Genomic DNA, 15,765 nt, shown 5'->3' with positions numbered 1-15,765 from the left:
CCCTCCCACCCTATCAACTCAGCCTTCCATTATATTCTCCTCTTACAGCCTGTATTCCTTTTTTTAAAAAATAGTTTATTGTCAAGTTGGTTTCCATATAACAAACCCAGTGCTCATCCCCCCCATGCCCTCCTCCATGCCCATCACCCTCCTTCCCCTCCTCCCCATACCCATCAGTCCTCAGTTTGTTCTCAACATTCAAGAGTCTCTCATGGTTTGCCTCCCTCCCTCTCCCCCGCCATTTCCCCCTTCTTCTCCCCCACAGTCCTCCGTTAAGTTCCTCCTAATCCTCCTATGTGTACAAACATATGGTAGCTGCCCTTCTCTGCCTGACTGACTTCGCTCAGCATAATACCCTCAAGTTCCATCCATGTTGCTACACATGGTCAGATTTCATTCTTTCTCATTGCCATGTAGTATTCCATTATATAGATAAACCACATCTTCTTGATCCATTCGTCCGTTGATGAACACTTAGGCTCTTTCCATATTTTGGTTATTGTTGAGAGTGCTGCTATGAACATTGGGGTACATGTGCCCTTATGCATCAGCACTCTTATATACCTTCAGTAAATTCCTAGCAGTGCTATTGCTGGATCCTAGGGGAGTTCTATTGTTAATTTTTTGAGGAACCTCCACACTGTTTTCCAGAGGGGCTGCACAAGTTTGCATTCCCACCAACAGTGTAGGAAGGTGCCCATTTCTCCACATCCTCACCAGCATCTAGAGCCCTCTGATTTGCTCATTTTAGCCACTCTGACCGGTGTGAGGTGGTATCGCAGTGTGGTTTTGATTCGTATTTCCCTGATGAGGGATGCTGAGCATCATTTTCCTATAGCAAGCACACTCATTCTGTGTTTATCTTCCCTGATGTATTATACACCCATCTAGAGCAGGCACTGTATTTATTTGTCGGGCTTCGTATCTCCAGGATTGTGCATAGTCCTTGGTATTATTGAACTAATGGGCTTATGTTAAGGATTGACATCTGAACAGTTTATGACGGACTCATATGTAATTACTATTTTGCTTTTGTACTTGGACATTTTAGCCAAAGAATAAGACTCGTCTCAAAATAAAACCATGATCATTCTCTAATGGATCCTTTGGTCTTCTTTCACTAAACAGATTGTTCATTAATTATTTTCAACACAGCTGAAGTAAATTTTATTGAACTTTATGGCAGGTATCCTATAGGACACTGATGATACGGTGATTAACAAAACATTGTCCTTATTCCCTGTAAGCAAGTCAGTTAATGGATACATATGCTGCTAGATCTGTGTGCTAAAGATAATGTCAATAACTTCTAACTTTAGAAGAATTAAATTGTGGGGGCGCCTGGGTGGCTTAGTCGGTTAAGCATCCGACTTTCGCTTAGGTCATGATCTCACGGTCCGTGGGTTCGAGCCCCGCATCGGGCTCTGTGCTGACTGCCAGCTCAGAGCCTGGAGCCAATTTGAGAGTCTGTATCTCCCTCTCTCTCTGACCCTCCCCTGCTCACGCTGTCTCTCTCTCTCTCTCTCTCTCCTAGAAATAAATAAAAAATATATATATATAAAAAAAGGAAGAATTAAATTGTGGAAGGAAAAAGGAAGGACTAAGAGGAAACTTACCCTGGAATGCTTTAGTAATAACAGGCACATTTGTATTTCATTTAGGGTATCTTAACAAATTCAATTATTTATTTGTCAGTATTACTGGCTATGGAATGGAAAAGGCATACCTATGGGCGGTCAATACCAAGTTCCGTTCATCCACAATCTTCAACATGATTGGAACATAAATTGCCTCCTATCCAAACGATTGGATTCTGAAATCTCTTAAAATATGTTCCTGCAAAAAGTATGGCTTACTGCTAATCAGAGAAATACCTTGACAGGTGGACTAAATTAAAAACTTGACACAGCTGAGTTTATTTTTTTAAAGAAACAAAACTCTGATGCACTCAAAATTCTGGACATTAAAAGGTCTGTTTTAAACAAAGTAATTATTTTAGCAAAAGAAAATAAGTCTTGTCAAAGTTACTGCTTATGTATTGTGCTTCTGTTTCCCACTAAATTCAGAATGAAAGGAAGGAAAGAAATAAGGAAGCCAAGGGAGAAACAAAAATGATGAACATTGTTATTTTGCAGAGAGGCTAACGGTTTGGGAAGAACTCATCTCTTGTACGTACCATACTTACAGAAATCTCCTGAGTCTTCCAGACACAGAGGGTTTGACAAGCTGCTCATCTGTGCAGGAAAAGCATTTCTAGTGGGAGCAATGCATGGGAAGTTGACTAATCTCAGAGGACGCTAAATTCCTGACAGCTGCTGGTCATTCTGACCAACTCTGGCAGCAAATGTTCCTGTTTAAACTTGGTCATGTAAAATTTATATGAGCGATTAGTTGACAATATCATACTCAAAGAGAAGCAGCGATGACAGGAAATTTAAATGAGAAAATACTTGATAAAATTTATCCATTTTCATCGTTGGTATATAGGTAGTGGAGATTCTGGGAGATCTTAGCATTTGGTACAAAATAATGAAGCCAAGTGATGATGAGTCTTCTATAAGGGGGAAGTACAAAAACTGCCAGCCAGTTTTGCAAGGGAGACAACATGATTCTTATCCCTGGTGTTCTCCCAGGCAGTAGCTTAGAATTGTGCAGGCAGACAGCACAGCTTAAGATCATGAGGTGTAGCGTTTGAGAATACCTAGAATTTAATCTTGAGCTCATTCCTTACTAGCTCTGGGACCACGGGTAAATGACTTCTTGACTCGGTTTCTTCACTGATAAAATGGGCTCCAACAGCATTTTCTCTTCATGAGGTTGTTACACACATAAAGTGAGATAAGACACAATACCACATGCTTACAACAATGCCTGGTGCAAATGTGTGGAATCTGCATTGGTTAATGTTTTCATTACTTGCTACACTTCTCCATGTTGGAAAAGAGTCCCTTTAACACTCAGACTGAGGCAGTGCACCCACCCAGATCTTTAGCAGGGATTCTTTCCCACAGGGATTTTTGCCTTTTCAGAACACTTCTTTCTAGGTTAGGGTTGATTTATTTCAGTTGTAAGACCTGGTACCAGAACATGAATAAGCTAAGACAGTTATTATGTCCCTCAAAGAGATAAGCAAACAGAATATGGGATGGCGTGTGCAAGGTGATAAGCCCCAAGGCAAGTGTGCCCACTTATGATTCTATAAACATCACAGAGATTCTAAGGGAGATACAGTCCTTCATTGCTCATATATGCCAACATGCTACCTTAGTAATTGATTCCTTTATTATCTCCCAATCAAGCAGAACCTGGCCTCTGCTTGTTGAGGTAACTTGGAGGGAGGGAGTGCAGAGAGCAAGAAGGCATGGTCTCCAGTGGTGTGCAAGTCCCTTTGAAGAGCCTGAAATTACGTCCTCCATTAAGAGCAGCCTCGGGCTGCACGTAGCCCAAGTTCCAGGAAAAGCCTCAGCTGAAGCCACCCTCAGGACCGCCCTCGGATCAGCCAATCAAAAGAAATGTGTAACATTCCTGTGGTCTGAGTCAGGGCTGGGAACTGCAGGTAGTTACTCTGCACAAACTAGCGGATCACTCACCGCTTGCCTAAACCCCATGTAGGCCCTTTGAGCTCACGTCTTAATTGGTCATTTTCAAAGGAGTCTCAAAGGTCGTGATTGGGTCCCACCAAAAGTAACGGACGCCTCACAGACACTGAATGGTCAAAACTGTAGCCATGGGTGCTGTACAATTATGATTGGTGCTTATGTGATGATGCAATACGTACAACGTGTGCACTGTAACACCCCCATCCCTTACCTCATAAAAACCTTGCTCGCCATTGTTCGAGGCTTCTCCTTGCTGCCGCTGTGCCGGTAGACGAGTGAGCCCCTGCTCGAGCTTGTAATAAAGACCCTTATGTACTTGCATCGGTGACGGCTCCTTAGGGGTCTCAGGGGACTCATGATGCGGGCACAACACCTTCAGCCTTCAGGAGAACCACCAGTCTGGAGATAGCCTCTGGCATACCTCTTGAGGATTTGCTTCTGTTCCAGGACCCAGTGACTTCATAGTATTGAAGCTGGGGCTCTCATCATTGGACAGCTCTGTGGTTAACGCACTATCTCATATATACTATAGGCCTTGGTCTCTAGAGATACACAAACTCAACCGACTCTGGTATGGCTGACAATGCTGTATGGTTTAGGCAAGGCAGTTGTCTCATTTCTGAGGTTCAGGAAAGGCCAGCGTGCCCAGACAATTCTTAGGCATAGGTGGGATATCGTTCTGAGACTGAATCCACGGTTGTCATTCTGTAGGACACCTAAAGCTGTAAAAGCTCGGAATTGTTGCTTGGGAATGCACTACACTCCTTCATCCCCTGCTGTCTTATGAGAGGACCACCCTTACCAGCTTCTCAACATGGGAGGGGTGTGTTCACTGTGGGGATGAGGACTGTTGTTTATTAGCATGGTATGTTTCTTGTGGCTTTTATCTATCCCTTTGGGTTTCTACTCAGTCTTTTAAAAAGTCCCATCTTGTCTCAATGCTGCAAAAGAGTGTGGAAGAAAAGGATTTTTGTCATTCAAGTAGATAGCTTCCCTTGAAGTCAGGGTAGTAGCAACAAGGGTATTCAGAAAGAACACGGGGGAATTTCAGCTCAGGGTTCAGTTTAATAAAGGAATGTAAATTCCCTCAGTTTGTGGCTTCTCAGTTCTCCATTAGCAAACTTTGAATCCTTTTAGATTAGAGATAAGTGAAAATGCAAAGACTCACAGGAAAGGGTGCCACTTTGCTGTTACCATCCGTTTAAGGAACTCAAAGGAGGCTCAGATATAAAGAAAGAGAGGCTATAAGGATAACAAAAGACTAGCTTCTTAGGAACATTGGGGCCCGATCATGCGGTTGCTGGGACCTGCCTGGACAAACAGCCATCCTAAATGAGGTTGTCCTGCTGGAATGGGGCATCTGGCCTCCATAGGCATGCCCGCCATTGCCATGTGCCGCTACTATCTTCATGCCTAACGGTGTCCTTGAAGTGTGTCTGTTCTTATATAAGTGTACACTCCTTTGGCTCATCAGACAGAAGCTGTTAAGCTTCTCTGGAGAGTGTGAGAAAAGCTATTACTACATATCAAAAACTCCCTTTTTAGGTGGATTCATGAGAAGTGCCTGAGAGGCAACTCTCTTTAGTGACTGCCAGGATAAAGGAACTAATCATTGAAAAAGTGGGTGGTAAACTGGCGAACTTGATGAATATGTAACGTGTCTTGTAACATCCCAGGACCCCAGAAATTATTAAGGGATGAAGCTGGACCCTTCTTAAAGAGGTCTTTTAATCCCTAAGAGACCTTCAGTATTCATTTCATAAAGTGAGACATTTAATCTAATGGATGCAGTAAATGTTCTGCAGAAAACATATGGAGTGACTTCCAGGACATTATAACTGACTTTCTTACAAAGATTTAAAAAAATCAGATTTGTTTTCTTCAGGTCAGTAATTCTTTATTTTGGGGAGAGGCTATGGAAGGAGAAGAGGGTAACAGATACAAGCTATAATTCAGGAGGGTGATATGAGGAAGGTCAGGCAGGACAGAATGATGTGTGAGATCACGTTAGAAATATCACCAGATTCCCTCGGGAGTCATAAAGGTACCTTAATTCTTGTCCTTGCCAAACATCCTATAATAGTACGACAAGGTTTTTATTTATTATCCCAGTCAAATTGGACTCTTATGCTCTGGGTAGGCCACAGGTGTGGACTGTCAGTCATGGCTTACAATCAACAGAATGTCTCTCCTTAGGTCATTAAGGAAAGGAACAGACTAGAAAGAAGACCCTCCAAAGAAAATGCCTCCCTCCCGCCCTCCTCCAGTCCCCCTGTGGAGAGGCACCTGTTTGCTTTTAACTAGTCGGGTTTGCAACATAAGGGACAAGTATTTGTACTTGATTCAAGGGAAGGAAAGAAGTCTCTCAGTTTCAAATCAAGCTTCCCTCAGAAGTTGAGCACTTGTAGTTATGAAGTCTAAACTTTTGTTGCCTAACTTTCGTGTGTGTATTTTAATAGGGGATGCTTTACACATATTGAGCCTTGAAATTATTATACAGGTTACAAATAGATATTTTCACATTACTGATGTATATTCATGCCCAGCAGCTTTGCCCTTATACATGTTAAGTGTTTCAAATTAAAAATATATATTATTTAACAGTTATATTTAATCTACTGGGTTTGTTTTTGTTTTAATGCAAAGATATGCCTGTTCCACCAGAACCCAGCCATACCTGAAAACAGACATTCTGGGGAGAGATTACCTACAATCTACCGATTTGAGGATTGGTCCTGCTCTTGAGAAGTAATTCACCAGAACACTTGTTTTATTATTTTATTTTTATTTTTATTTATGAATTTATTTATTTTTATAAGCTCTATGCCCAGCATAGGGCTTTGAACTCACAACACTGAGATCAAGAGTCTCATGCTCTATGGACTGGGCCAACCAGGTGCCCTCAATCTGTTTAATTATTTTTTTTATAGCTTCATAGTTGACCACCAGTCAGATCTAGTCAGATTATACATAAAATATTAAGATGAGATTGATAACAATTAGAGATTCATGTTTAAAATAAATTTTTAGTAACCCATAGTTAAAAAGCAAGGAAGAAAGAAGAATTTTTAAAAATAGGCTTTTAATCCAAATATAACAAGGAATAAAAATGCCAGAAGAAAAATGGATATTCAAAAACTTTAGATACAATTAAAAATATATATTAATAATGATGTAGATTTATGAGAACATGGAGAATGTTGGTGATATTAATTATAAGGAAGAAATATCTGGAACTTCAAAACATCTTTTTGTCTAATGGCTGGGAGTTCAAAGTGGATAGTGAAGGAGAACAAAATCTATCATTTTAGGGTTTGCTGAAAGAATCCAAGATTTCTTTTGAAGCTCTTGCATCTTGAAGATGCCTACAAGGAGGGTAACTCAGACTGGTGAATAATGATGGTAACGGTGGAGAATAGGAACAGGGGAAATGTAAGAAATATGTACTTTCCTCTCAATTTTGTTGTAAAACTAAAATTGCTTTAAAAAATGAAGACTTTAAAGATAATGAAAAAAAAAAATAAAGGGAGGGTCCTGTTGAAGTGTCAAACATGACACTCAAATCTAATTAGGTGAATAGGAGACAAAGAGGCATCTACAGTCAAACCCTACTTAGAAGACCCAGCTAAATTTCATTCTACCTCATCCCCCATCCCCCATACCAGTTGTAACATTCTTACACCCATTTTATTTTTTAAAATGTAATAGAAGTATAATTGGCATACAATATTCTATTAGTTTTAGGTGTACAACATAGCAATTATATATTTACATAATTATGAAATGCACATCATAAGTGTAGTTACTGTCACTATACAGAAGTATTATAATATTGACTGTATTTCCTATGTTGTACTTTTTATTCTTGTGATTTCTTAATTTATATCTAGAAGTCTGTACCTCCCACTCCCCTTCACCCATTTTGCTGATCCCTCCCACTCTTGCGTCTGGCAACCATCAGTTTGTTCTCTGTATTTATAGGACCGATTCAGCTTTTTTGTTTGTTCATTCATTTGTTTTTAAGATTCCACATAAAAGTGAAATCATGTGGTATTTTTCTTTCTCTCACATTTGGCATAATACTCTCTAGGTCTCTCCATGTTGTTGCTGTTGGTGAGATCTCATTCCTTTTTATTATGGCTGAATAATATTCCACATCTTCTTTGTCCATTCATCTATGGATGGACACTTCCATATCTTTGCTATTGTAAGTAATGCTACAATAAGTGTAGGGATGAATAGATCTTTTCGAATTAGTGTTTTTATTTTCTTCAGGTAAATATCCAGAAGCGGAACTACTGGATTGTATAGTATTTCTATTTTTAATTTCTTGAGAAATCTCCATAGTGTTTTCCACTATGTGTTTTCCACTAAAGCCACAAAGTGGCTGCACCAGTTTACATTCCCACCAACAGTGCGTGATGGTTGCCTTTTCTCTACATCCTCACCAACACTTGTTATTTCTTGTCTCTTTGATATTAGCTGTTTTAACATAAGTGAGGTCATACCTCATTGTGGTTTTGATTTGCATTTCCCTGATGAGTGATGTTGAGCATCTTTTCATGTGTCTGTTGGCCATCTGTATGTATGTATTAAAAAAAATCTATTCCGGTCTTCTGCCTATTTTTTAAGTTGGTTTGTCCTTTTGGCGTCGAGTTATAGGAGTTCTTTATAGATTTTGGATTTTAGCTCCTTATCAGATATAACATTTGCAAATATCTTCTCCCATTCAGAAGGTCACCATTTTGTTTTGTTGCTTTGCGTCTTTCACTGCAGAAGCTTTTTAGTCTGATATAGGCCATATTTCATATTTTTGTTTTCTTTGCCTTCCCTTTTGCTGAGGCTGATATTCAAGAAATTACTGCCTGGTTTCTTTTAAGAGTTTTATGGTTTTAGGTCTCACACTTAGGTCGCTAATCCATTTTGAGTTTATTTTTATATAAGGTATAAGTGGTCTAGTTTCATTCTTTTGCATGTAACTGTCCTGTTTTCCCAGCAGCACCGTTTATTGAAGATTGTCTCTTCCCATGTATATTTTTGCATCCTTTGTCATAGATTAATTGACCACATAAGTGGTGTAGATTTATTTAAGGATACTCTATTCTGTTCCAGCCCCATGTCGGGCTCTGTGCTGACAGCTCAGAGCCTGGAGCCTGTGTCTCTCTCTCTCTCTCTGCCCCTCCCCCACTCACACTATGTCTATCTCTCAAAAAAGAAAAAAAAAAAGATTGTGTTGGCTATTTGGGGTCTTTTTTGGTTCCACACAAATTTTAGGATTATCTGTTTTGGTTCTGTGAAAAATATTGTTCATATTTTGATAGGGATTGGGTTGAAACTGTAAGTTGCTGGGGGTACTATGGACATTTTAACAATATTTATTCTTCCATTTTATAAGATGTATCTTTCCATTTGTATTGTCTTCAGTTTCTTTCATGAGTGCCTTACAGTTTTCAAAGTATGTCTGTTCTCCATCAAATTTACTCTTAGGTATTTTATTCTATTTTGTGCAATTGTAAATGAGATTTTAAAAAATTCTCTTGCTATTAGTGAATAGAAATGCAAAATATTTCTGTATATTGACTTTGTACCCTATAACTCTACTGAATTCATTTATTAGTTCTAATAGGGGTTTTTTTTTTTTTTTTGTAGCCTTTAGGGTTTTCTATGTATAGTATCATGTCATTTGCAAAAAGTAAGAGTTTAATTATTTCCTTACCAATTGGGGTGCTTTAATTTTTCTTTGATTGCTGGGCTAGGACTTCCAGTACTATGTTGAACGAAAGTGGTGAAAGTGGACCTCTTTGTCTTAATCTGATCTTAGGGAAAAATATTCAGCTCTTTCCCATTGAATATGATGTTAGCTGTGGGTTTGTCATATAGGGCCTTTATTGTGTTCCCACTAAAACCACTTTTGTTGAGAATTTTTATTATGAATGGATGTTGTAGTTTGTTAACAGCTTTTTCTGCATCTATTGAGGTGATTATATGGTTATCTTTCTTCTTGTTAATGTGATGATTCATGTGGATTTGCAAATATTGAACCATTCTAGCATCTCTGGAATAAATCCCACTTGATTGTGGTAAAGGTTAATGTATGTTGAATTTGATTTGCTAAAATTTTGTTGAGGATTTATGTATCTATGTTCATCAGGGTTATTGACCTATAGTGCTCTTTTTATGTAATTCTTTGTTTGGTTTGGAGATCAGGGCACTGATGGCCTTATAGAAAGAATTTGGAATCACTTCTTCCTCTTCTCATAGTTCAAGAAGGGCAGGCGTCAACTCATCTTTAAGTGATGAGTTTGGTAGAATTCCCCTGTGAAGTCAATTCTTGTTGATTATCAGGGATCCTTTTCCAAGTTCAGAACCCCAGGGGAGGTGGGAGGAGGGTGTAGGGTAGGAGGTAGATGTTTCTGATGTGGGGCTTGATCCCTTTCCTCCTCAGGAAGGACCTCTGTCGCGGGTTGATGTGCTGGGGGTTTGGTTCACAACCGTGTCTCTGCCTCACTTACCCTTCTCAGTGCGACTCTACCTTTGGCTATAGAACAGCTATTCCACTAGGCTTAGGTTGTTGTCAGAGCACGTTGCACTGTATGCAGGTGAAGCCTTGATGGAAGGAGGTGAATTCAGGATCCTCCGACGCTGCCATCTTTCCAAATCCCAAGATCCAGTCTCCTTATGCCCATTTTCAAAGGCAAAGGTCTGTTTAGGAATAATGAACTTTTATGGTTTAGGTTCCATTATTTTCGTTTTACGGGGAGATTTGGATTCATTTTTGAAATACCATCCAGACCTTGTGGTTCTTTGGCAACTTCATGTGTTTTGCTAAAGAGTAGCTCTTAGAGCAAAATGACTTAACAGTTTGGCCCCAGGACATATTTTAAGAACACTCATGCCTGGCAAGGACATGGAAGAGCTACTTTTAACAACTGACTAGACAAAACTGAATATTGTTCCACGGCCAGCTTACAGTTCCTGGATTTCAAAAATTTTAATAATTCATATGAAGAAAAAATATGAATGCCACTTTTTGAGGTTCAATCAAATTAGCAGTTTATCTATTAGGACTTATTACTTTCCAAAAGTTACATAGTCTGTATAAAAAGTTGGCACAAAAGTAACCATGAAATGTGCTCCTGGCCCACCTGTGCTTACCCATAAAGGAGAGTTTCATTTTTAATTAGGAAGCTCAGATCCACATTGGATTGTGATATTTTTTTAAAAAAAATGTTAATGTTTGTTTATTTTTGAGAGAGAAAGACACAGTATGAGCAGGGAAGGGGCAGAGAGAGGGAGACACAGAATCTGAAGTGGGCTCCAGGGTCTGAGCTGTCAACACAGAGCCCGATGTGGGGCTCAAACTTACGAACTGTGAGATTATGACCTGAGGTGAAGTTGGATGCTTTAACCCACTGAGCCACCCAGGTGCCCCTGGATTGTGATATTTTAAAATCAGAATGGGATCAACCCAGGCAATAATCATTTGTGGCTAAACTAACATTTTAAAGTCATTACAAACTAACTCCTCTTTTTGAGTAAATAGTATGGTAACAACTAGAGTTTTGGAGCAACTTGGTATAAATAATTGTATTTTTCTAGACTTACTAGAAAAATTTTGATATAAACTATTGAAACGTCATTCTTCCTCATATAAGTGTTGACATATTTTGTTTAAATATGTAAATGTTAACAAAGGACATACAAGCATATAGAGTGGTACCCTCCCTGCTTCCATTTCTGGTTTAACTTTCCATGGTTAATGTTACCTGTGCTCAATCATAGTCTGGAGGCAGATAATCCTCAGTCTTACGTACTGTCAGAAAGTTAATAGTCACCTAAAACTATGCCTGCAACACTCACCTTACCTCATTTCATCACGGAGGCATTTTATCATCTCACATCATAACCAAAAGCAGGAGTATCGTACGTTAAGATATTCTGATAGAGGCTACATTCATATAGCCTTTTATTATAGGGTAGTGTTACAATTTTCTATTTTAGTATTAGTATTGCCGTTGATCTCTTACTGTGCCTAATTTGGAAACTGATCTTTTTGTGTATAGGAAAAACCATAATCTATATAGGGCTCGGTAGTATCTGCAATTTCAGGCACTCCCTGGGGAGATGTTTTTGAGTGAATCCCCTGAGAATAAGGCGGTGGTGGTGGTGGTGGTGGTGTGTGTGTGGGGGGGGGCTGCTGTGTGATTTGATTGCTTTCCTTACTTTCGAATTACGGCAAATATCAAATATTTGGGAAAACTTGGTAGCAGTAGATCTTTGCTTTTGGACAACTAGTTGTATTTGAGTACTTGCTTATCTGGGTGTTTTTGCCAAATTCTTTACGCTGACCTGAGAGGGGCTGGGAACCTATTTGGGGTTTGTCACTAGCCTGGATGGAACATCCTTATCAAGGGTGCTGAGCTGTGTTTTGGCTTCACGTTTTTCTGCAAATTCAAAAGAATAAACTGTTTGCTCAGAAACGCGAAATTGTACCTTGATGTCTAGTTTTCATCTACACTTGGCTAAAGGAATACTATGAATGTAAAAACCCCAGTCATACCTTTGAAGGAGCATTGATCAATGAAATGTCTGCAGCAGAAAATGAGCTGTTTCTTGGTTGGCTCTTACCTCTGTCCACTCTTTCTTTAGGTGTGGATAGGGAAACACAAAACCTAGTCCCCTCTTCGAGTCTGCTCAGGACAGACTCCCGCCAGGGAGGCGGACAGCCTGGGGCCTTGACCTGCAGGAGGCCAGCCCATGCTGGCCCTCCCACTAGCTGGCTGTCCACCCGCTCCAGCAGACAGGTGCGATGGGGGCTGTCTGCTTCTGTTTAGGACTTGCCTGCATTTCTCTGCCCTTGGGGGGTCTATGTCATCTTGACTTCCCTTTACTTGCCAGGCTGCTTCTCCCTCGTGGCTGCTCCCTGGCCCCAAGTTTCCAGAGAGTTTACGTGCCACCTGGTATGTCCAAACTATCTGGATGAATTTCAGGTTTGTTTTTGAAAAGCCGAAGTGTTTGCAAAGTCATGTTCAGAACTGATCATCAGCATTCTTTTATTTTACTTACTTCTTTTCTTGCTGTTAGGGGCCTGTCTGCTAAAATGTGTAAATGTCCTTCACCTTTCTTCATTTTTAAGATTTGTTGTCGGGACAATACGCATTTTGCCCTCCAGGTGCAATTTCTATTTCAGCCATACATAGGAGAACAATTTATCCCTGCATAGGTTGTGGATAAGTCTGTTCCCCAATGTCTATAAACAGGGCCTGGTTCATAGTTCTAATTAATTCACTTTATTAACTCGGAGCTGAAAGGAGGTGGCAACTGAAACAAGGAAATAAAAAGCAGTGGACTTTGCCAGACTGGTTCCACATAACTGCTTTTTAACTGAAGGTAAAAGAGCAGTCATTTATTTACTGCACGTAATAAAGCAAAATAGATGCTTAGATAGACTGCATAGCACAGTCTATTTACAGCTTATCCACAGAATATGCTAACTACAAAAAAAAAAACCATTTTTTTTTTCATTTAGTGCAAGTAGCAAGTTTATTTTCTTTCATATAGGATCAAGAGTTAATTCACTGCCCCAAATGAGGGGAAATTGCAACATCTGCATAGGAAAACTTTCCTTGAAACACTTTAGATCTTTGTTAAACTTATTGATTGTCAGATCAAAGAAACTGCAACTTCAAGTTTGTTCACAGGAAAAAAAATTCGTTACTTGGGAAGTTTCAAGATGGTACTTCTATCTCAGAGTCATAATTATGAAGGGAAAAAATGCTCTCAAGAGTTTCAGCATCCCTGTAATACCATATACATCTACTTTATACAAAAGCATGTGCATTTCACAAAGAGTGCATACATTGCTAGTACATCATTTTTGGAAATGTGCTCAGTGGCCTTTATAGTCTCCTGCAGGGTCTAAGTAACATGAATTCAACAATGATAATAATGAGCTTACGTTCATTCCTTACAGTTCTGTTATATTCAATTTTATGTTTCTGATGCTACATTGATAGCATGCAGATCCCAATTAAGGGCCTACATAAATAACATGCATGGGGAATATATATATATACGTACACACACATATGTATGTATATATATACACACCATATATACATATATAAATGCACATATATGTGTATGTGTATGTACACACACCACACATACCCCCACACACCCCAAGAGTTGACATTGATAAGTTGACATTCATTAATCCTAAAAGCCATAAGGTAAAAATTACAGTGACTTAAAATGTATTCTTTTCAGGACACATTGCTGAACACATGGGTGCCTACCTGTTCTCTAAAGCATAATGTATAATTTAACCACCAAATATAGAACACATGACTACCAGGAGACAAGAAAAGCATTAAAACCCATTATAATCTTGAATAAGCCAAACCCTCAAGTACATAGGAAAAGCATTGCAATCATGTAGTTAGCTTTATTTTTCTAATATATATCATAATTTAAACTATATAAAGTCACTTATATAAAAAGCAATTTTTTTCAAGTGTTATAGCTTAGAGCATGGCTTTATATTTGGCTTAATCATTTTTTACCAGTTTAATTTATAAAGCTCGTAATCTTGCCAGCAGGGCTTCAACTTCGGGAACAGATTCGTTTTTAGACACAGAGCCAAGAAGTTCCATTTCCTTTTTTCTGTTACTTTCTACATTACAGGCTTCCTTCTTCTCAACTGCCTTGATCCTCTCTGTAGACGTATGAGTGTCTAGATTATAATTAAGCTCCTTGGCGACTGGAGTCCTCGTTGAGTTGCAATTGATATTGTAGTGTGAACGTGACCCTTCTGTCAACTGCACTGTCTGATTTTCTACAGTAAGGAAGAAAGAAACATTAAACTTATCACTGTGATAAGCAACGACTGTGCACATTAACTTAAAATAATTATTCTCAAACAAGTCATCTTAGATAGACTAAATTAAAATATTCAGCAGAGACAGGTAGATTGAAAATAAATACATGTAGTTTAAGAAGAAACTGAAATATAAATAGACAACCGTTTCATTAGCACAAATGCCGATTTCCTTCTGGTCTCTGGTCAAATGCTATCTAGAGAGGACTCCTCTGACCATCCAACTGAAATAGTGCTGCCCCTTTCCATCACACATTTATCCCTCATTTTTTCCTTCACTGAACTCCTAACCACCAGACACATCATATCCGTTTACTCGCCCATTCTCCTTTGCTTTACTAGAATATAAGCTCAAAGACAGCAGGGAGGCGGTTCAAAATACTGCTCTAATGTCAGTGCTTAAAATGGCGCTCAATAAATATGCACCAGGTAAAGAAATTATCTCCATACTCTATGACCCAAGATATGCATTAGTTGGAATAGTAATGAGATTATTTAAAAAAAAAAAACAAAAAACAAAAAGGAAAGTTTCTAAAAGGAGTGTAAAAAGTCAACGATTTCCCTCAAAAGAAATACTGCATTTGGGAGGCAAATTGTTAAAACTTCCTAGCAAATCTACATCATCATCTGTCAAATATACACACATATATTCATACAGACATGTACACATACACACGTATATATATTCTTTTATTGGTAAGTGACTGAGCCTGACGTAGAAGGTGGTAAGGAGAGAGCTGCAATAGCTAATCACTAAATGGCTCTAGCTGATTGACTTTCTCAAGAAACATGAGATTTTCTTCTAATTAACTATCCTCTCATACAACCTTATGAGTTATCTCTCATAGAACGCAAGACTTTTAAAAAACTAGACACCCTCAATATTCATGTAACCTTGAACGGGGCTTGAAAATGGCTTCAACAAACTTGACATGACATTTAAAGTTTTTTGGTTATTCACTGAGAGATGTTCCATTATCCCAATAGTAATGACTTTGGAGCACAAGCAGTCACTCATGACAGTGTGTTTTATGTGAGTGCTGAAAATTCCAACCGAAAACAGCTTGTACATTAAAAGGTGGCTGCTGAAGATATTTACTGCACTGTCATTTCCTGACCAGGGGCTTCCAGTGATGGATGAGTATTTTACTCACTTTCTCGGACAATCTCAACAAATTTTAGAAGTATGATCACCTTTTAGCTGTTGGAAGAAAATAAATATAGCTTTCCTATCACCTTCTCTATCAGCCGGGCAATTGTTACTCAAAAACCAAAATCTAACAGACA

The 15,765-nt window shown here is 39.0% G+C and overlaps 1 protein-coding gene across 2 annotated transcripts in view; it reads right to left on the bottom strand.

The window, feature by feature from the left end:
• Positions 1-13,136: 13,136 nt before the first annotated feature.
• The window catches only part of DIAPH3 (diaphanous related formin 3), a 508,311-nt gene continuing 505,682 nt past the window's right edge, over positions 13,137-15,765 (bottom strand). For both annotated transcript variants that reach the window (XM_039247287.1, XM_039247286.1), the window contains one exon: positions 13,137-14,436. In XM_039247287.1, coding sequence (XP_039103218.1) covers positions 14,174-14,436 — 263 coding nt within the window. In that variant the 3' untranslated portion in view covers positions 13,137-14,173. The remainder of the gene's footprint in view (positions 14,437-15,765) is intronic.

Source organism: Hyaena hyaena, unplaced genomic scaffold (assembly GCF_003009895.1).
Source record: "Hyaena hyaena isolate Hyena2069 unplaced genomic scaffold, ASM300989v1 scaffold_293, whole genome shotgun sequence".
In the NCBI taxonomy this organism is placed as follows: domain Eukaryota; kingdom Metazoa; phylum Chordata; class Mammalia; order Carnivora; family Hyaenidae; genus Hyaena; species Hyaena hyaena.
This window is presented reverse-complemented; position numbering and strand designations above follow the sequence as displayed.